Genomic DNA, 22,962 nt, shown 5'->3' with positions numbered 1-22,962 from the left:
ATTTTTCCTAAGCATTATTTTTTTACTCTTAAAGAAAATTTGGCCACAAATCTAGGTAATTAACTATACCAGACCAATGTGGGATTGCAGAAAATGTAATAAACATTAAAAAAAATATAAAAAGTCCATCGTACCGGCATAGCTTTCTCCTGCGACGTAAAAGTCATTTGATTTACGATTGGGAATTTTCTTGAACCAGTGAGTTCAAAAGGCAAGAGAACCCTAAGCTGTGATTGAATCCCCCATTCTTTTAAGGTCTTCGGACTTGTTGGTGTAGGAGAAGCCCCAGCTAGCTGCCTCTATGAAAATGATATTTGCAGCTGTCGGCTAAAAATACTGTTTTACTTTTAATAAATAAAATAAAATAAAATATTATTCTCGTGAAATTCTTTTTTATTCCTCATTCATTTTTATTATTAAAAAAAAAGTTTGGACATATAATATCCACCACAATATTAATTCTCATAATTGATTCAATATCCAAAGACAACATCTCGTTACATTTATCCATCTCACATCATTCACTGGTCTACAATCCAAACAGATCCTCAAAACTTACTCTTACATTTTTGCATGATTTTTGACAATTCTTATTATTTGAATTATTATTTTTTAAAATTATTTTGTATGATTAATATTTTTTTTAATTTTATCTTTTAATATTTAATTTATTAAAAATTAATTTTTTTTGTTTTTTTTAGAGTCGATGCTTTGAGTCTAATAACTCGAGTTACAAGTTTAAAAAGTTAGTATATTTTTCTTATAAAAAAACTTTAGAATTCTCTTTATTCTTTATAAGATTATTCTAATGAGATATTTCATGTTAGTTTATCCCTAAGTAATATTATTATATATTTATCTTGTATAGTTGATATCTAAATATTATTTTTTTTTAAATAAAAAAAAATAGTTCCGCCTGATTGTCGGCACCGCGCTAGTATCGCCAAACTACATGCATGATATACACCAACATGGTCCTCAAATTAATTAAATAAAGCTAGATGCCAAAGGATGAGTGCAAAAAAAAAGAAGCCAAATTAACTAATGTTATATGCCAAAGGATATGCCAAAGTGCACATGTTCTATGTACTGGTTTCTCCATTAATTAAAAGAACTCTAAAACGCGTGGGGAAAGCACTGTTGCTTTCCCCACGCAACCTTTTGTTTTTTTTGCATTCCCCACAGAACCTTTTTGTTTTTTCCACATAGTTATTATTATATTATGGATGTCGAAAAGTGAAGATTGGTTCTGTAGACGGTCATGGTGATATGCTTGATAAAGGTTAGCTTTCCCCACGTATTTGTTTTTTTCCTTATTTTCCCTTCTTTTTTTTTTTTCTTACATTTTTTTTTCCTTTTTTTTTCTCCAAAATTCACTTCTTTTTTTTTAATTTTTTTTTAATTTTTTTTTCAAAATTATCTTTGTCAATCTTTTTAAATATTGAATTGGTTAAGAATTTAGCTTTGTAATTTTAAAAAAAAAATATTGTGGATTGCTACAGTGTTTCCCCCACATGGTTTTTGTTTTGCTGCAGTGTTTCTTCACGTGTTTATTTTTTTAAAATTATCTTTGTCGAATTTACTTTTCCAATATTGAGCTGGTTGAAAATTTAGCTTCAGCTTTCCCCACATGTTTTTTTTTTCTTTTTTTTTCCTAAAATTGTCTTCTTCTTTTTTGTTTTATTTTTTTTATTTTTGTTTTTTTTCAGAATTGTTTTTGTCGATTTTATTTTTTTCATATTGAGCTGGTTGAGAATTTAGCTTCGTAGTTTTTTTCTTTAAAACATTGTGGATTGCTACAGTGTTCCCCCACATGGTTTTTTTTAATTGTTTTTTTTGTTTTTTTTCAGAATTATCTTTGTCGATTTCATTTTTTTTATATTGAGCTGATTGAAAATTTAACTTTGTAGCTCTTTAAAACACTATGGATTGCTATAGTGTTTCCCCACATGATTTTTTTCTTGCTACAGTGTTTTCTCATATGCCTTTTTTTATCGATTTTTTTTTAAAATGGTCTTTATCGAATTTATTTTTTTCATATTGAGCTGGTTGAAAATTTAGCTTTGTAGTTTTTTTTCTTTAAAATACCGTTGATTGCTACAATGTTTTCCCACATTATTTTTTTTGTTATTATTTTTTTTAAAATTGTCTTTATCGATTTTATTGTTTTTAATATTGAGCTGGTTGAAAAGTACAACTGTAGATTTTCTCATGAAACACTATAGATTGCTACAGTGTTTCCCTGCATGATTTTTTTTCCTTTTTTTTGTGATATTTTTCAAAATTATCTTTGTTAATTTTATTTCTTTAATATTTAGCTGGTTGAGAATTACAATTGTATATTTCCTCACAAAACACTATAGATTGCTATAGTGTTTTCCTAAATGATTTTAATATTTAGCTGGTTGAGAATTTAGCTTTAACTTTCCCCACATGTTTTTTTTTCCTATTTTTTTTCTTTTTTTTCCCAAAATTGTCTTCTTCTTTTTTTCATTTTTTTTGTGTTTTTTTTTTCAAAATTGTTTTTGTTGATTTTATTTTTTTTAATATTGAGCTGGTTGAGATTTTAGCTTTGTAGTTTTTTTTCTTTAAAACAATGTGGATTGCTACAGTGTTTCACCACATGTTTTTTTTTTCTTTTTGTATGATTTTTTTTCTAAAATTGCCTTGGTCGATTTTTTTTTCATATTGAGCTGGTTGAGAATTTAGCTTCGTAGTTTGTTCTTTAAAACACTATGGATTGCTACAGTGTTCCTCCACATATTTTTTTTATGATTTTTTTCAAAATTATCTTTATTGATTTTATTATTTTTAATATTGAGCTGGTTGAGAATTACAACTTTAGATTTTCTCATGAAACACTATAGATTGCTACAGTGTTTCACTGCTTGGTTTTTTTCCCTTTCGTTTTTTTTATGATTTTTTCCAAAATTATATTTGTCGATTTTATTTTTTTAATATTAAGCTGATTGCAAATTTAGCTTTGTACCTTTTTCCTTGAAAATATTATGAATTGCAACAGTTTTTCTCCATATATTTTTTTTCCACAAACCCACAACAATGCACAAGCATGCCACAAACCCGCGACATCGTGCGGGCATGGCATCTAGTTTCCATATAAACTACGTGGGTTGAACTGCAAATTTATTGGAAAAAATGCTAAATTAAAATATCTATAATAATAATTATTTTTAAAAATAATTTTTACTTAAAAATATATTAAATTAATATTTTTTTATTTTTTAAAATTTATTTTTGACTTCAATACATTAAAACAATTTAAAAATATTAAAAAATTATATTAATTTAAAAAAAAATTAATTTAAAAAAAACACTTTTTAAATATTTTAATACAAAAATTAGAAGAGGCTCATAAAAAGCATGATGCGCTCTTCCTGTAATTAATAAGTAGCAGACAAGATAAGCATCAACCAAGAAATAGTAATTTACTAGTAGTAGCAGATAAGATGCTCTGACATTATACTTAAAAAGTCATTCCCCATGAACACAGCAAGCAAATAATGGTTTTAAAATTAAAAAGAAGAATAAAAAAATATTGAGGAAAGTCATTCTTTATTGTTGAGCATTCCAATTCCAGCTCCATAAATCCAAGCTTCTCTCCATTCAGTTTTTGCATCAAATTGAAGAACAAGAAAATCTCATCAATAGAAATAACAATGAGGTCTACATTGTTAGTGCTGTCCTCCTTCCTTGTATTTGCCTTAGCCTCAACAAGACCATCAATAGCAGGTGATTTAGATGCGACCGAGGCAGTGCTTGACACTGATGGCGAGAAACTTAGAGCAGGCACTGAATATTACATCTTGCCAGTATTCCGTGGAAGAGGAGGTGGGCTTACAATGGCCAGCACAAGAGACGAAACCTGCCCGCTTGACGTTGTCCAAGACCCTCTTGAGATATCAAAGGGTCTTCCACTTACGTTCACCCCTGTGAATCCCAAGAAAGGAGTCATCCGTGTCTCGACTGATCTGAACATCAAGTTTTCTGCTTCATCAATCTGTGTTCAATCAACAGTGTGGAAGATTCAGAAGTCTGTCAACTCGGAAATACAATGGTTTGTGACAACTGGTGGGGTTGAAGGGAATCCTGGCATTGAAACAATAACCAACTGGTTCAAGATTGAGAAGGCAGGTGATGATTACAAGCTAGTTTTCTGTCCTACAGTTTGCGATTGCGGAGCCTTATGTAGAGACGTAGGCATTTATATTCATGATAATGGAGTTAGGACTCTGTCTCTAAGTGATGCACTGCAACCTTTCTTAGTTAATTTCAAGAAAGTTAGCTCTTCAAGTTCATCCTTTTGAGTGCTTAAAATACTAGGGCAGTGATGGGAGCAGGCTGGCTAGCTGCTGATGTCTCTTGTCCTGGCTGTTGGCCTCGCCTTTCTTCGTCGTGATCACTTTGGGTTCTCCTGATCTGGCGATGTATGCTTCAATTAATGAATCCATGTATGCTTCATCAAATAATAATAATAATAATAATAATAATAATAATGTGGCCCTTTCTTTTATTTTGTTTGACAGCCACTTACAATTACCGCTACTCTTTTTGTCTCATATCGGAACGATTATCCAAAGCAAATAATGGATGTGGATCCAAAAACATCTCCATATATCATTCTTGTCTTGCCACTACTCTCTCTCTATCTTATCCGTTTCTTTTATTTTTCTTCTTTTTCCTGTTGGTGCCTAGGCACTTCTATTATTCTTTGCTTGGCAAATTAGTCAAACACTCTCCTAAACTTTAGTCAATATATAGAAAATGAGAAGAGAATGCTTAATCTATGGTGTGAAGGTAGAGAGAAGAGAAAGAAAGATAAACGAGTGTGTAAGAGAAGAAGAGAGAAGAAGATGAAGCCTCAATCTGTTATAATTTAGGTCTTTTATTTTAGTTTTTATCGACGGGATTACGATGAATAATTAAATACTAATATTTTTTAATTAAATACTAATATTTTTAATATTTTTGTACTAATATTTTTAATATTTTCGTTGGTGATTTTGTCTGTAAAGTCAAGTGAGAATTTTCAACTTGCGCTAAAATTTTCAGAAAGTCCCTCCAAATATTACTGACAACTTTTCATTATATCAGTGATTCTGTTTGGAAAAAAAATAAACAGTCAAAAGGTCATTAATTATAACCGCATTGGGAATTTTCAACTTGCGCGAAAATTTTCAGAAAGTCCCTCCAAATATTACTGACAACTTTTCATTATATCAGTGATTCTGTTTGGAAAAAAAATAAACAGTCAAAAGGTCATTAATTATAACCGCATTGGGAAGTGAACAATTCTCTTGGTCTCTGGAATATATCAACAAACACATTTTATCGATATACCTTTATATAATTAACAATATTTTTTTGGATTGAAAAAACTAGGGGTGTTCACGGTTCGGTTCGGTTCGGTTTTTATCAAAAAAAGTAACCAAACCGAAATTTTTTTTTTAAAAAAAAAAAACCGAAACCGAACCGAAACCGGTTCAAACCGACCGGTTTCGGTTCGGTTTGGCTCGGTTTTTTCCGGTTTGGCTCGGTTTTTTCGGTTTGGCTCGGTTTTTTTCGGTTCGGTTCGGTTTTTCCGGTTCCAGGCTTAAAAAACCGAAACCGAACCGAACCGGTCGGTTTTTTCAAAATTTTAATCGGTTTATTCGGTTTTTTTTCACGGTTCGGTTTTTTCGGTTATTTTTTTTCCGGTTTTCTCGGTTTAATCGGTTTTTCGGTTTTTTTGAACACCCCTAGAAAAAACCATTGCTTGATTTTCCAACCACCTCCCTAATAGTTAGAATCTGGAAATGAAGTCGACAAGTCATCTACATTTTTTTAAACAAAAAAGAGACGACAACACGTCATCTACCACAATAACATAAAAAAGAAGGCCTAGCATGCGTGCTTGACCTCCTTCCTTGCGAACCAAGTGTGCTGACCCGCCCAAGCCTACATGCTTGGTCTATTTGTTCTTAAATTGTTTTTCTTAGAATTTGTATTTGAGTCCATTAAAATAGATTAATTAATAATTTGTTTGAGATTTTTTTTATTTAATACCATTAAATTTTTGTTTTTTTTACTAAGATCATAGCTTTTTTATTATTTGCACAAGTGCTTTTTTGTACAACTATTCATAATATTTTTTTCTTTTAAAAAAACATTATTAAGTTGCTTTCCTACACATGCCTATTTTTAATATCGTGTAGTTAAATGAAAATGTAATTTCAATCCTTGAGTTAGAGAAATGAAAGAGGGAGTCATTTAAAAATAAAAGAGGAGAGAGAAAGTTATTAGTTGGCCACGTTACAACGATCAAGAAAATTATTCTTGGTGTCAATGAGTTCTAATTCATGAGAGGTGTTCCATTTAGATATATTTTTTTTTATCCATATGTTGTTGGAAGAAGTAGATGGAAAAATAAAATTTATTTTGACTTAATTTTGCATTTTGTTTTACCAATTTAGGGGTGTTTTTGGCTGAGAAATTGGTTCATTGATGTTCCAAGACCATTTACTTAGGTGTTTTTAGGTTAAAAATATTTTTTGAATTGAAAAAACCATTGTTTGATTTTCTTGTCACCTCTTCGATACTCGGAATATGAAAATACAGTTAAAGCATCGTTTGCATTTTTTTAAACAAAAGATGGAGCAAGAACACTTTATCCACCCCTTAACATAAAAAGAAAACCTAGCTCGCATGACTAAACTCTTTCTTTGTGAGCCAATTATGCTGGTCCACTTAAACCCACACGCCTAGCCTATTTGTTGTCTAATATTTTATTTTTTTCTTTGAATTTTTATTTAAGTTCATTAAAATATATTAATTCATGATTTATTTGAGAATTTTTTATTGAATACCTTTTAATTTTTACTTTTTAAATAAGATCATAGATTTTTTATTATATTCTTTAATATTTATTTTTTTACTTAGCTTTTTTTCTCCATTTTAAATTGGACAATTATTTTCAGGATAAGTCGTTATCATGAGCACATATAGTTTGACAATAATGATATGATGTCTGCGTACTATGTAAGAATGCGAAACATGTTTGTGAAATAATTTGTGTTTGATGTTTAAATTCATATACTTATTTCATAATGTAAAAAAAAGAAGAAAAAAAAAAAGTAGAAGAGATCCATGAACACGAAGGATGACGTGCCCTTCCTTTAATTATTGAGTAGCAGACAGGATAAGTACTGGCAGATAAGATGCTCTGACATTATACTTAAAAAATAATATTAGTGGTGGCAGATAAAATGCATTGATATTGACCTTTGTTAGGAGGGAGGTAGTTTTGTAAAAAATTTAAAATTTATTTTTTTATTGTAATTAATATTATTTTATTATGTTTAGTTAATGTTTCATATTTATGAAATTTGTAATAAGGATTCTATTAAGATATTAATATATATTATAAATTTATTTATGATATTAAATATTGTGCAGAACTCTAGTTGAGTTAAAAAAAATTGTATTTATATTTGAAATCTAAAAAGAAAATTTAACTATATACACTGATAGATCGGTAACATTTATACTTAAAAAAATATAATAGAAAGATTATTGTCAAGAAACCATCCCCAAATTAACGATCATTTTCACTACAAAACAGTGTGGCCATCAATCTTTTATGCAACGCTATGATCTCCTCCCACTTCTCTATAATCAAGGATCTATCAATATTTGCATGATTCAATTCAAGTGAAGAGCAATAACTCATCAAAATCAATATTATAATTAATTAAAACTCAAATCAATATGGTTAATTAAGATATTAATATATATATTATTAATTTATTTACGATATTAAATGTTGTGAAGAACTCATCAAAATCAACATGGTTAAGTAAAACTCAAATCAATACTATATGGTCAATTTTATTAAGAATATGTCGTTTGCATTTTCTTAAACAAAAGATGGGGCGACAAGAGGCCATCCACCCTTAACATAAAAAGAAAGCCTCTTTTTATTACCAGCTAGTTAAATGAAAAGATAATTTTTAAAAAATAAAGTTATTATATCTAACTAGGTCATGTGTTTGGTATATTGTCCGGGTCGATTCAAAACATCATCGTCTTAATATTTAAAAAATAATATTAAAGACCATCTTCTTGATAATTTTTTAAGTCAAATCAGGTTTTTACTAGGTAGAATAAATAGTTTTTTGACTTGTTTTGCCAATTAAGTCATATAAATGTTAATTCCAACCTGATTTAGTTTGAAACTTGGTGGGAAAAGGTCCAACCTAACCGGGCAATTTATATATTACAAATATCAAGGAACCAAAATGGGTTTTAAATAATGCTAGTTAATTTATTTTTTGACTTAGCTTTTTTCCTCCATTATATAAATTTGACAATTATTTATACCAGGATAAGTCATTATCATGAGCACGTATAGTTTGGCCGTATATGTGTGAATAATGGTATGATGTCTACGTACTATGTAAGAATGCGAAACATGTTTGCGAAATAATTTGTGTTTGACGTTTAAATTGATAAACTTATTTCATAATGTAAACAAAAAAAAAAAAGATAGATAGTGACAACGACATTTGAATAATTGTTGAGCTTCCAGGTTCTAGCTCTATAAATGCAAGCTTCTTGGCATTGTTTTTCGTATCCAAGAACAGAGAATCTCAAAAACATCAAATAACAATGAAGTCTACATTGTTGGTGTGGTTCTCCTTTCTTCTCTTCGCCTTTGTTCTCTCCGTGCCGTCAATAGAAGCTTATACTGAGCCGGTGCTTGACATTCAGGGCGAAGAACTTAAAGCAGGCACGGAATACATCATCACTTCTGCTATCTGGGGGGCTGGAGGCGGGGATGTTTCGGCGACCAATAAAACGTGCCCGGATGATGTTATTCAATACTCGTTGGACCAGTTACAAGGTCTTCCAGTTACCTTCTCACCTGCCAGCTCCGAAGATGATGTCATCCGAGTTTCTACTGATCTTAACATCAAGTTTTCTATCAAGAAAGCCTGTGACCACTCGTCAGTTTGGAAGATTCAGAAATCTTCCAACTCGGAGGTGCAATGGTTTGTGACAACGGGTGGGGAAGAAGGAAATCCTGGTGTTCATACATTAACCAACTGGTTCAAGATTGAGAAGGCTGGCACATTAGGGTACAAGCTAGTTTTCTGTCCTGAAGACATTTGTCACTGCGGAGTTTTATGCAGGGATATTGGGATTTATTTTGAGAATAATAGAGGTAGAATTCTGTCTCTTAGTGATAAACTGTCACCTTTCGTGGTTTTGTTTAAGAAGGTTGGGCCTTTAAGTTCATCCATATGAATGCTGAAAGCCTGAAAGGGTGTTGGCGCTAAATAATGATGGAATAGGCTAGCTGCAATTGCCTCTAGTCATGTTTCTTGGCTTTTCCTTTCTTTCTTTCTTTCTAGGGGTCTCAATGGGTTCATTGTCTCTTACTCCAAGCAGAGCTAGCTAGATCATGGCTCTGCAGGTATAGTGATATACCTAGCTATATGTTTCAATGGATCCATGTATGATGTATCAAAATAACAACAATAATAATAATAAAATAATGAGACCCTTTTTTAATCTCGTGACCATGATGCAAGTGTAATATTCTTCCTTTAAGGTGGTCTTCGAGAAATTAAAAATGGATTCAATTTTGTAGGAGGCCGGTTGAGTTACTTCGGTATGCAGGCATCTCCATTGATATTAAAGCTAGAAAATCTTTCACTAATGGAGTTACAAAACGAAGAGATCTTCATAGATAGAACATCCTAACAAAGACTAAGAATATAATTGTTTTATGTATTGATGTAGGAGGTTTTGATCATTCAGATGAGAATCTATTATAACGAGACCATATGGATAGCTTTGCAAATACATTCATGAAATAATAAGATTAATTTAAGATTAAAAAAGGTTCAGTCATGTCAAATAACTTATTTGATTGAAATACTCATAACTTTTTGATCTGATAGTTGGATTTTATATAGATTTTGTCAAAAACAAATTTACAGATCTAGTTCTATAGAGATACCAGTTGACTTGTGCCCATCATGGTCAAAAAAACCTTCAAAAAATCTTAGGTTATTTGATTTAGTGTTGTATATACATTTTAATTAAAACTTCAATTCAGTTATTGCTTATTGACCAAAAATATACTTGGTAAGATAAAATATATTTAAAAGTAAGTTGATGAATTTCAATTTTTGTTGTTTGTTTTAATGTCGAACCATGCTTTTTTGTACACAGGTTTATGATAGTATTTTCTTTTTGTTGATCGATGCTATGCTAATTAATTTATTTTTTGACTTGGCATTAGTTTTTTGTTTTTTTTATGGTTTGTTTGTTTATTTTTCATCATAAATTTGACAATTAATTACAGGACTGAGCAGTGCCAAAATTTAGGTATAAGTCATTATCATGATCATATATAGTTCCAGTCCTTTTTGGCTAGTCAAATGGCAAGAAGAGAAGTAGGGGATAACTCCAAACACTGGAAGGGATGTAGGAACTAATTCAAATCATGAAGGAATCAAAATCGTGAAGATAATTGGCAAGTTAGGAGCAACACAAGATGGAGTATAACCCAATACTGTCAATGGTTGATTTGCAAAGTTCTTGTCGAATAAGGAGATGCAAGAAATATTTCAAGCTTAACCTTGTTCTTGCACATCAATGGGTAGAGTTAGCTTCATACTATCTTGATGGTAAGGAATAAGTATGGTATAAAGGGTATGTTTGTGGACATGAGTATTTGGTTAATTTGGATGAATTATTCTCCAAAGCCATCGATAAAATATTTGGCAGTAAAGATGACATATATAGTAGAAGAGTTCAACAGGCTTGTATAAGAAAGAAGTGCAAAAGGCTTTGCGGAAAAGTTTGAGGAGCTGAAAACTTTGATAAATACATCAAATCCTTTACTGCCTGAATTATATTACATTTCCAGTTTCATCATTTGATTAAAAGATGATATTAAATCAATGTTAAAGATTTTAAGGCTAGCTAATATATTGATGGCTTTTGAATAGAAAAAATGGCAGGTACGGAGTCAAATAATGTCATGTCAAGAATGAGCAAAATCACGTAAAGAATCAGTCCTTCTTTCAATAATGGAAGACCAACAGGTAATTTTGCAGTCAAAACTTTTAATCATTCCAATAATAAATCTTTAAAACATCCTTCGAATTACTTGTATGGGCAAAGAAAAAGACTTGGACGGTGTTTTAAGTGTGGAGATAAATATACCAGGACATCAGTGTAGTGATAAAAGAACTGTATATGATAGAAGGAGTGGAGAACGGAAATAATGGATTTACAGAAGTTGAAGAAGAAATGGAGAACGGAAATAATGGATTTACAGAAGTTGAACAAGAAATGGAGAACGGAAATAATGGATGAATGATGAAAAGGAGAATAACAAGATTGAAGAATTTGGGTTATTATAATTAATGCTCTAGCTGAGAGTTATGCTCATAATACCATGAATTGAAAGTATCCATAGTTTTACGATAAATATGTGATTAAAGGATTGAAAGTTGTTACTTGAAAGGAATTCATAATGGAAGATATAGAAATGTCATGAATTCACTTTGTTCAGGCAAGGCCACAAATTCAAGGCAGACATAAGGATTCTCAAGCTGCGAGTTTATCTGGACATTCATTGTCATGTTCTTATGACTATATGCGTACGTTAAATTCCACCAAATTTAATAAACTGATCAATACCATTTATGTAATGATGTTTATTGCCGAAAACGTGTTTGGCACCAATAATTTGGTGCCATCAGTACATTCTTTTTCACTCTGCATATGCTTATCTTGTGTGCTAGTTAATTAATTACCAAGTACACGCCATGCATGCATCTCTATTAATTTATATGTGTTGATTGGTATTTGATACTACTTTTTACCTTTTGACTTGCAGTTCAAACCACATGGATTGTATGATAAATGATAAACATTTATGAGAATAATAGAGGTAGAATCCTGTCTCTTAGTGATAAACTATCACCTTTCTTAGTTGCGTTTAAGAAGGTTGGGCCTTTAAGTTCATCCATATGAATGCTGAAAATATGTTGGCGCTAAATAATGATGGAATAGGCTAGCTGCCATTGTCTCTAGTCATGTTTCTTGGCTTTTTCTTTCTTTCTTTCTTTCTTTCTAGGGGTCTCAATGGGTTCATTGTCTCTTACTCCAAGCAGAGCCAGCTAGATCATGGCTCTGCAGGTATAGTGATATATATACCTAGCTATCTGTTTCAATGGATCCATGTATGATGTATCAAAATAACAGCAACAATAATAAAAAAATAATGAGACCCTTTTTTATATTTTGTTTATATAACGTTGTGATATGATATGATTTAAACTTAAGGTGGTCTTGGAGAAATTAGAAATGGATTCAGTTTTGTAGGAGGCGGTGAAGTTACTTCGGCATGCAGGCTTCTCCATCGATATATAAAGCTAGAAAATATAGCTCTAGACATCGGGTCCCAAATTAACTTGAAGATTTGTAGACCTCCTTTGACAAATCAGAGTACTTGCACCACTTGGCTTGACATAAAACCGAAAGGGAACCAATTAGACCTCCTTCACTTGGAGTGAGCAAAATCTTTTAAGAATGGAGTTACAAAACAAAGAGATCTTCATGGACAGAACATCCTAACAAAGACTAAGAATATAATTGTTTTATGTATTCATGTCAGAAGTTTTGATTATTTGGATAACAATCATTTATATCTATACCGTGTTGATAGCTTAACAGATATATTTATAAAATAATAAAATTAATTTAAAATTAAAACGAGGTTTAGTCATGTCATATAACTTATTTGATTGAAACACCTATAATTTTTAATCTGGTTGTTGGATTGTGCCCATAAAAATCAGAAAACCTTCCATAAAAAAATTTTAAGTTATTTGATTTAGTTTTGTTGTATATTTTCAAGTAAAAAATAATAACTTACTAAATTAAAACTCAAATCATATACTTCATGAATTTCAGTATTGTTGTTTGTTTTCACATCGAATCTTACTTTCTTGTACACTTATCATGTTTTTTACAAATATCATGTGTATTTTCTTTTTGTTGATGGATGCTATGCTAATTAATTTATTTTTTGAATTAGCATTTCTTTTTCATCATAAATTTGACAATTAATTACAGGACTGAGCAGTGCCAAAATTTAGGTATAAGTCGTCGTCGTCATGAGCACGTATAGTTTGGCCATATGTGAATAATGATATGATGTCTACGTACTACGTAAAAATGCGAACATGTATGCGAAATAATTTGGGTTTGATGTTTAAATTCATAAACTGAATAATTTGTAATTGTTAATTTTACTTGAATTTTATTATAAGTATTATTATATTAAAAAAAAACTATTTCAAATTAGAGAACTCACCGATAACAAATCCATAGTACTTAATGATATTATTATTATTATTATTATTAAAAGATACTAAAATAGGTATTTTTGCTACAAGTGTTCATCTACTCATTACTCATAATACAGTTTTACATGATTTAACTCTTATGAGTATAATAAATTAGCACCCAATTGTTTTTTTTTTTTAAGAAAAGGTTAAATTAAAAGATAAGAGACTAAAATGAAAAAAACAGGTTGAATGAGTGGCGAATTTGAAATTTATTTTAAAAGTTCTTTTCTATTCCCCATTTTTTTTATGTGCTAGGAAAAAGGTCCCTCTAATTTTCAAAAATTCAAATTTGGTCGTGAATTTTATTTTTCTGATTTTTCAATCTTTCTTTTATGGAAGAAAAGAGAGTGAGTCGCTGGATCCTAGCGTAGAGAGAGTAGTAAGTACTAAAATTCTAAAATAAATCGTCTAATAGCAATAATGTAAAAAAACAAAACAGATAGTTACAGTAACACCTACATTTGAATAAAAAACTCTGCCTATCAAGTATAAAACTAAAAGGCGTGGGTTTTTTACTGTGTGGAAGTGCTTTGTTCACCCTCTCACATATTATTGTGGATGGACTGTGTAAATTTTTTTTGTTTTTTCAATTTGATCCTTAAACTCTTTTTTCCAGCGAATTAATCCTAATTGAAAACCAAATTATTCTAATTTTTTATGAAAGGGTGGGATAGAAAGATAAGAGACCGAAATGAAAAGGGTACCAAATATGGATGGCGTGCCAAAAGTTTTATAAAAGATACACTTTGATCATTGAACTTTAAAAAGAACGCAGACTATACAATTTCAGTACCTCAATATTTTTTAAATTCAAATTTGGTACAAAAGTTCATTTTTTATTATTTTTTAGTTTCTCGTTGAGAGAAAGGTCACGAATTCCAACGATAAAGAAAGAAAAATGTCATTGACACCGATTTATGCTATCAAAATAGACGATATTTGTGTCAAATGGTTTCATTTGATGAGGAGAGTTCACATTAGATGTTTTTCTTACCTTTAAAGTTCATGAAAAAACAGATATAAGCTCGGGTTGATTTTGGTTTTTGAGATGGTTTTTTGAGGCCTTGGATAGGTTTATCATGGTTTCTAAGATGTTTTATACATGTTTTGGGTTTAAATGGATTGAAAAATGGGTTTTGGGGTCAAAACAATTTAAGCTCTGATTTTCCAGCCACCCTAGTGGCTGAAATCTGGACAAGATCAAACAATGCTTTGCCTGCCTCAAAATAGGTTCTTAAGTCAAAAAACTTAAGCCTTGATTTTTCAACCATTACCGTGACCAGAATGTAGGCAAGATCAGACGCTTCGTCTACCTCATTAGGTAACACATTATCTAATTTTTTACGATATATTATCCTTCTTAATTGTAACCAAGAAAAATAAAGGTTTAGTCGTGCAGGCCTACGCGTTACCCTTAACAAAATGGGCTAGATGGGCTGGGCTGGGCTGGCCTTTGCTTTTTTTCTAATTCTTTTTTAAAAATTAATGATATTTTTTTATGATTTTTTCTCTAAATTTTTTAATTTATATTTATATTTGTACCCCTTCTTTTTTTCATTATATTTGGAAAACTTCTTTTAAATTATGATTTTTTTTTGTTATGCAGTTAAATTTGAAAAGTTTTCTGATTCATCTATAATTTTTTTTAATCTTCTGTATGGTTGAACTTTATTTTTGATAAAAAAAAAAATCCAGATAATATTTATAATATATGCAACCTTGCATGGTGTTTTTTCCCCTTTTATTTTATTCAATCAATTTAATTTGTATCTCTATTTCTATTATTGTTTGCTTGAATAAAAAATTATTTTAATAAACAAATTTAGAAAACACAATTGGATAAATGTCTCGTCTTTTAAGATTAAATATATTGATCTACACTTGTTTTTTAATTTTTCAAGTATTATTTTTAGATATCATTAATGACTTTTTATTTATTTATTTACACATATAGTTCTCAATTTATTTAATTACATGTATTCATAATTTTTTTTTACTTGAACTTAAATTTCTTAAACTATAAAAATACATTAAAAAAATCTGCATGTATAATTTTTTAATAAAAAAATATAAATAGTTAACCCACAACGAGGCACAGGTTACATAACTAATCAACTAATTGCGTATTTGGAAGTGTGGTTGCGGTTGTTTTTCAAAATGATTTTCACTCAGAAATATATCAAAATAATAGTTTTATTTTATTTTTTTAAAATTATTTTTGACATCAACACATCAAAATAATTTAAAAACACAAAAAAAAAATATTAATTTGAAGTAAAGAAAAAAAATAAAAAACAATTTAATTTTTTTCAAAAACACTTTTGAAATGCAAAAAATAACAAGTTTCTTAAGAACTAAACTAAACGCAAAAAACGATCAAAAAGACATCCAGAATTTCCTTAATTATTAGTTTATAATTGTGGAGCTTCCAAATTAAAACTAAAAAAAACTTGAAGGGATGGTAAAAACATCATTTCCCTGAACAAATTTACCATCTTTTACTCATGATCAAATAAATTTATGTTTTTCCATTCACACCAAGTAATTGTTTGCAGACAATATACCGTTGAATTCAAAAAAAAAAAAACATATATATATTCTCAAATCTCTGAGCTTTTCTATTAGAACCAAGAAAATACAAATATTGCGTCTGAAGAACCAGCACAAACAGTTTCCAAATGAAAAACCAAGGCGTCAGAAGGAATGAAAATTAAATAAGAGGAGCAGTTTGGTCTCCAAGATTCATAGTGTGCATCGAATTAAACAAGGTTGCAGTTGCATTCAACGTAATTATACATAAAAGAACGAGGTAGAAATGAATAGCCTGTGGATAAAAATGGAAGCAGAGATCACCCTACTAACATAACATTCAACGATCAGTCGAGTCAAATACAAGTTTCGCTCTGCACCATCCCTATGCGACTAAAAATCTACTGTGTCTATATAATTAAGCAAAAAAGCAAATTATTGGGGGAGGATGGGATTAGCGAGAACTCAGGGTCCGAGTCCATGCATCAAATTACATTTCCCTTCAAGTGCCAGAACAACTTGTACTAAATCAAGATACCTTTAGATATTGACCTATGCTATGACCATCGCCTGAACTGTGTCCAAGTCTGACATTTTCTTGATCCTGCACGAGGCCAGAAAGGCATGAGGGAATGACAATAGGGCCAACTCATAAATACAAAATAAACTTTACTTTAACAAAAATAGAAAAAACAATCTCATAAGCAATGTACATAACAAATATTGATCCACATCATCAAAGTTTACTTTCATCGAAGGGCCTCTGTCTACAGCAAAATAAAACAGCTTGATAGGATTTGATGTTGCTGAAGAAAATAAGTTTCAGAAGCTTTCTCCTTCACACAAAAGCTCTTGCTGTTTTAGATTTTTTTTTTTTTTTTAACATTTTTAGCATGTTTTCTCACCTACATGTGATGCCCCCCCAATGAAACTAACAATATTGTTAGAAAGAAATTATGGTGTTACTTTATTACCTAAAAATGACAGATTAACATGTTTAGTTGTGACATGTTATAAGCATTTTGCAAAATATTCACGTATACAGAGAAACATGCATATCCATCTTCTAATGTCTAGGTGCCCCACACAATATTTTCTTTACAGTTCCCCTCATGGATAGATAGTTGCATAACAGATCAAAGAGATGTGTGATACACCCACTTGTACAAGACATCACCACTAGGTGTTGGTAACCTGCAAATCCAATCTGGAACTCGCTTTTCAAGAATCCCAATCTGTTCTTCAACCTCCCCTGTAAAAGTAGACTGAGTGAGTTCACTAACCAATGATTCAATGAGAAAAATATGAAGGGTGCTGCTATAAAGGGAGACCCATCGTGACCTACTTCTGTCAACAATATCTAAACTATCTAGAATTATCTTGTGCACAAGTTCCTCCTTTGTAATTGGGGAGAAGTTAACTGACTGGAATATGTGATGAACCAGAGAAACTAGGTCAGGCAACTGAATAGACATCTGCTGGTGCACTGTATCAGATTGACAGGTTTTCTGATCTACAGATGAGTGAGCAAGGCTTCCCTCCACCTGCAAAGTGAATAAGTATAAAGAGTTTTGAGTCAATAGAATTGCTCCAAGGACAAAATGCAATCAAAGCATGCCAGCAAGTAACGAATGAAAAAGGCAAAATTCAGCATGCATGTCTGCAGGTCTGACATACATGCTGCCATGCAAAAGTTAATCCTAAACAATATTCCCAAGCATACCAAATAAAAGACCAAAACGCAAAATGTGGATGTCATCCTTTATTTTTCTACCTCATAAGAATGACTGAACAACTATCATCTTATCGAGGGTTTTGAATAGCTGCTGGATGAACTATTTTCAGATACATATAATTTATTCATTAAAAAATAACAAGAGAAGGAATGTCTTGCTAATGATGGCACCACAGGAAATCAGTAAAAAAGATTTTCATTTAGAGGTTCATACCCATTAAATTTATTGACTTCCAAAATGATGCTTCAAATATGAATAGGTTGAACAGGAAATGGCACACCTTTTCAAGTAGTGAAGAAGAGCCAGCAAGAGGTTGAGTGCTACTATCATGTAAGAATTCATAGTATTCTGATGCACCTTTATCGGCTTCCATGTATGAGAAATCTAACACCCTTTTTGCAGGCTTACAAGATAATGTCTGCTTTTGGCCAGTAGTGTCCATGTGCTGGTCATCAGAGCTATGCATTGCTCTCCTTGGAGTTGACTGTGCAGGCGTTTCTAACAGTAATTTATCAACAGATGAGTCAGGTTTACACTTGGGGCTGGTAGAAGTATACACATCAGCAGAGACTTCAGGATTGATTGGTTGGCTAGGCAGAGGATTGAAAGAAGTAAATTTGGAATATGGGATGCACAATTGTCTTGCTCGTTCGCTTTCGATGTCCAGGTTAGTCCTAAAATTAAATTTAGAACAAAACTCAGGAAATTCTGCAGTTCTTGCTTCATTGAGATGCTCATTATGCAGATCGCCAGATGGTGAAACTGATGAAGGAACAGGAGATGCTAACAGTTGCACCTTCTCCTCTTCAGAAAAAGTCTTCTGTGAGAAGTGCCTATTGAAAGATGGGCGTAGATGGGATGGAGTAGACAACATCTGACTTTCAATGGCAGCTGGATGGGATGGAGTAGACAACATCTGACTTTCAATGGCAGCTGGCAGATATTCTCTTGATTGATCTGTGATCATTGGTTCTGGAGCAATGGTCTCACTTATTTCATTAAAGGGCTCACAAAAGACAGCCATTGAATGGTCACCAGCCTTGTCCTCAAAAGCAGCCTCCTTACTTTGGTTAAATGGACCTGGTAATATAGCCTGTGGGATATCACAGGCCTGGCAAGCAGAAAAACAAAGAACTGCCTCAATTCTTTTCACTCTTTGTAACCCAAGGTAAAGGAAATGTTATGAAGTTTTATATTGGCATATAGACCCAAAGAGCTAAACCTAAAAGAAACAGAATGTTAAGGTCATCAATGGAACCTGACTTTACAAACACCAGAGTCCTTTATATGCTCATCCTGCTGGAAAGTTTTACACAGATGGAAGCTGTATACAAGCATGTCCTCTAAAAATGTTTAAATCTCTCATACATGCTAAAGACCATTAGACCAGAATATTTCCATACGTACCCCAGTGTATTTTCTCATCTTTGGTTCCATATAAAGTAACCATAATTTATCAAGCAACAAGTCTGTACCATACTTTGCACTCCAATAGTCTATCTAGGTTGAATCAAAGCAGTGGCAAAAAGCTCACAAACAGTGCAATCAGTCAGATAAATCGCAATGTTGAATTCTTATTCGAGTCAACTAATTAACAGTTCCACAGTAATCAATCCAATCAAAAACTCAGGCAGCAATAAGAAAACTGATATAGGGACAGACACATACCTCAGGATGCTTTATAAAGTAATCAACAAGCCTGGAAGCGAAAACTTGGCGCAGAGCAATAAAATCAGATTCCTCATCGTGGCCTTCTACAACATCAAACAGCACTCCGATTTTCATATCTGACTTCATGCACAGGGATTTCTTGTCATGCACAAGAATCTTATCCATCTGTATAGCTTCAGGAAGTAAATATTTTATCCGTGCAAGATGTCCGTAAGAGAACTTCCTGAACGAAAGAAACAGTGGAACTTAAATAACATTCAATAAACCCCTAGAGTCAAAGATTTGCATACAAAAATCAAAACAAGAATTGAAACAAAATTAGGCAAAGTGGCTGATACCTTTGAGTCAAGACTTCAACTTGGGCAGATATATTTTGAAAAGTAGGTGACTTTTTTCTCATAACCAGCAACCTCAATGAACAATTCATACTATCAAAGAGTTCTACAATTGTCTTGTGCCTAAACAAACACAAAAAAAAAAATCCATACCTAGTATCAACAACCCAAAACTGAAAAAAGAAAAAAGAGAGGATCTCTTACAAGTTGAAAGAAATGCATCACCTAAAAAAACCCACCTTTCTAAAATTTCAAGTTCTCCTCTGAATTTAGCATGCAAAGGCTCATTCGTCTTGGCAGGTGTTTGAGATGCAAACATGCTAGCTTCCAAACTTTTCCGGGTTTCAATAGTTTCTGGTTTTTGAGTTGATTCATCAACCGAAAGGACAATCTTTTCACACTTCAAATCAGAAACTTTTCTCCCTCTTTCTTCACATCCGCTCTGCTCCATGCTATTCAACACTCTAATTTACAGTGCAAAACCTGCGAAACCATTCAATTAGACAGCAGTAGATGAATGATAAGCGAGATTAAGAAATGGGTTTAGCTAAGAATGCTGGTAGAATTTGAAAGCAAACCTTAATTGTTACCGTTGGAGTTGAATTTGAAAACCCTAAATTGAAAAGATTGGCGAGTTTAAAATACACTGGAGAGTGGAGAGTGAAGGGGAGGAGGGAAATATATGGCCATTTTAATAAAAAGACATAATTGCCCTTCTTGTCATTAGGCCTTAATGACTCCAACTCCAAAATAACTATACTTATTTTATTTTTAATTAGGGATATCAAGAGTAAATAATTAAGAGAAAATGTATATTTAATGTCTAATCTTTTATATTATGCTCTTATATTAATTCTAGATTAATGAGACGGGTTCCATGAATTAATATTAAAAGCATTAACTATAAATCTTTCTTGAACCAATAAAATGACACTAATAATATTGATTTATGAGATTTTGTATTATTAATATTATTTGTTAAGAACAATGCTATTTTATATATTATATAATTCACGAAAAATATTAAATATGCGATTGGATTTATAAGAGTTGCTAATGAAAACCATTTATTTAATTGACGAAATGTCTTCTAAAAAAGCAAATGAATTTTGTAAAATAATTATATAAAAATAATATTTGTGTGTGTGTTGGGGGGGGGGGGGGGGGGGTTTGGGGTTGGGGGGGGCATAGTATTTGACCTTTTTTTAATCAAACAAGCCATGGTGTGTGTGTACAGTATTTGACTTTTTTTGGGGGGGAGGCAAAGTATTTGACTTTTTGGGTTTGAGGTAAAGTATTTGACTATGCCAATTGAAACCAGATAAAATTATAAACCTGATAAAGGAAGGACATGGTGTGTAGTCCTAAAAATTAATATTGGATTAATTAATATACAAAACTTTTTACAGGTTATTTGTAATTAATTTTTTATTTTAATTTAATTTAATTTAATTATAGGATGTGGTTTTGTACCATCCCAATTGCATCAAACAATGACTTATAAATTAATAAATCATATCACATTGTAAGACGATCTCGAGAAGAGAAGATCATGATTTATTATTATTTTTTATTGATTTTAGGTACAGAGCCACCAGTAATGAGCTCGATCCTCTCCGCTCATTGAAAAGTTATTAATTAACTACAATCACCATGCATTGCTAGCTTTATAAAGTCAAGGATCTTCCTATACGTTCTTGCATAAACACATCACACACAGAAAACAACTCACAACAACAATGAGGATGATGGGGTCTGCATTTCTAGTGTTGTCCTTCCTTCTTTTTGCATTAGCTGCAAAGCCATTGCCTAGGGTAGCAGCTGGTGCTGCCCCTGAGCCAGTGCTTGACATCGCCGGTAAGGTGCTTAGAACTGGCACTTATTACGACATCCTCCCAGTGGAGCGAGGGAGAGGAGGTGGGATCACATTCGCTTGCACAGGACACAAAAGCTGCCCTGTGGATGTTATGCTAGAAGATTATGAGGATTCAGATGGTCTCCCACTGCAATTCATACCTGCGAACCGCAAGAAAGGTGTCATCCGTCTTTCTACCGATCTCAACATCAAATTCCCTGGCCCAGCAAGCTGTGCCGCAACAGCAGTGTGGAAGGTTGAAAAATATGATGAACTGACAAGCCAAATGTTCATCTCAACTTCTGGGGTTGAAGGAAATCCCGGTCCTGAAACAGTAGACAATTGGTTTAAGATTGAGAAGTACGGGAATGACTACAAGCTAGTTTTCTGCCCTACTGTGTGTAACGATCACTGCAAAGTTCTGTGCAAAGATATTGGCATTTATGTTGACAAGGAAGGATTCAAGCGTCTGGCTCTTAGCGATGTGCCTCTCAAAGTTAAGTTCAAGAAGTTTTGAAGATCATTAATTATCGGCCATGAATGCCTCACGAATGCAATAAAGTGACTCTTGTAATATCATGTAAGATTGAAATAAATTAAACTTTTGCTATCTAGTGAGTGACTTCGATCCTTTATATGTATAGAAGTTGAGTTTTTTCCTCCAAGTTTAGCTCATAAGAGCTAGACTTTTTCCCTAGGATAGCCCATAACATTGGGCTCCTCTTCAGGGCAGAATTCATGAGAATTAGATTTTTTTTTTTTTTTTCTTTTGAGACATTAAGCTTTTTTTTTTTAAGGCTGGGATTATGAGAACTGAACTCTTTTTCTAGATTGAGCCTATAATATTGAGTTTTTTTTTAATATTGACCCTATAAGAATGAGGTTTTTTTCCTAGACCGAGCCCATTAAAACTGAGTTCGGCATGTTACTTGAGATCATGAGTTTTTAAATCTTTAAAAAATAAACACTTACACGCCACGCTTCCTAAGATAAATAAGATCATATATATTAAGAAACATTGTTGCACAAATTAATGTAAATAAACCTTTCATTTGGCACACAAATTATTTCATCTAAAATGGAGTAAATTTTAGATTTTATCGAGAGAGAAAATATTGTAGATTAATTACATACATATATTATAAACACAATTATATTGTAGATTAATTACATACATATATTATAAACACAATTATATTCTCCTTTGACAATAACAAGGATGATTGATACCACAAAAGATCAGAAAGCTCCTGTGATATGATCCAATGGATTGTACATTAAAATTCAATAATAAGTTGTATTGTAAAATAAAAATAAATAAATAATGTCTTTGAATTAGATTAGGGGTGTGTAAAAAAAGAAAAGAAAAAGCAGGCCAGTATGACCCCAGAACAACAATTATGCAA

The 22,962-nt window shown here is 31.8% G+C and overlaps 4 protein-coding genes across 4 annotated transcripts; 3 read left to right on the top strand and 1 right to left on the bottom strand.

The window, feature by feature from the left end:
* Positions 1-3,442: 3,442 nt before the first annotated feature.
* On the top strand, positions 3,443-4,531 carry LOC7494372 (kunitz trypsin inhibitor 5). Its single transcript, XM_002304996.4, has one exon. It carries the CDS (start codon positions 3,678-3,680, stop codon positions 4,323-4,325), a length of 648 nt encoding a protein of 215 aa, XP_002305032.2. The 5' UTR covers positions 3,443-3,677; the 3' UTR covers positions 4,326-4,531.
* A 4,083-nt stretch (positions 4,532-8,614) lies between these two features.
* On the top strand, positions 8,615-12,135 carry LOC7494373 (21 kDa seed protein). The gene is made up of 2 exons (XM_002304997.4): positions 8,615-9,276; positions 12,025-12,135. The coding sequence occupies exons 1-2, from the start codon at positions 8,665-8,667 to the stop codon at positions 12,049-12,051; spliced, it is 639 nt and encodes a 212-aa protein (XP_002305033.1). The 5' UTR covers positions 8,615-8,664; the 3' UTR covers positions 12,052-12,135.
* A 4,105-nt stretch (positions 12,136-16,240) lies between these two features.
* LOC7494374 (CDT1-like protein a, chloroplastic) lies at positions 16,241-20,310 on the bottom strand. Its single transcript, XM_024598607.2, has 8 exons — positions 20,292-20,310; positions 19,941-20,165; positions 19,705-19,824; positions 19,364-19,589; positions 17,976-18,806; positions 17,305-17,503; positions 17,121-17,211; positions 16,241-16,563 (listed from the first exon to the last, which is right to left on the bottom strand). The coding sequence occupies exons 2-8, from the start codon at positions 20,150-20,152 to the stop codon at positions 16,512-16,514; spliced, it is 1,731 nt and encodes a 576-aa protein (XP_024454375.1). The 5' UTR covers positions 20,153-20,165; positions 20,292-20,310; the 3' UTR covers positions 16,241-16,511.
* Positions 20,311-21,388: 1,078 nt separating this feature from the next.
* On the top strand, positions 21,389-22,131 carry LOC7490824 (kunitz trypsin inhibitor 5). The gene has a single exon (XM_002304998.4). It carries the CDS (start codon positions 21,441-21,443, stop codon positions 22,071-22,073), a length of 633 nt encoding a protein of 210 aa, XP_002305034.3. The 5' UTR covers positions 21,389-21,440; the 3' UTR covers positions 22,074-22,131.
* The last annotated feature ends 831 nt before the right edge of the window (positions 22,132-22,962 follow it).

The sequence above is a fragment of the Populus trichocarpa genome, chromosome 4 (genome assembly GCF_000002775.5).
Source record: "Populus trichocarpa isolate Nisqually-1 chromosome 4, P.trichocarpa_v4.1, whole genome shotgun sequence".
Taxonomy (NCBI): Eukaryota; Viridiplantae; Streptophyta; class Magnoliopsida; order Malpighiales; family Salicaceae; genus Populus; species Populus trichocarpa.
The sequence above is the reverse complement of the archived record's forward strand: the minus strand, read 5'-3'. Positions and strand labels throughout refer to the sequence as shown.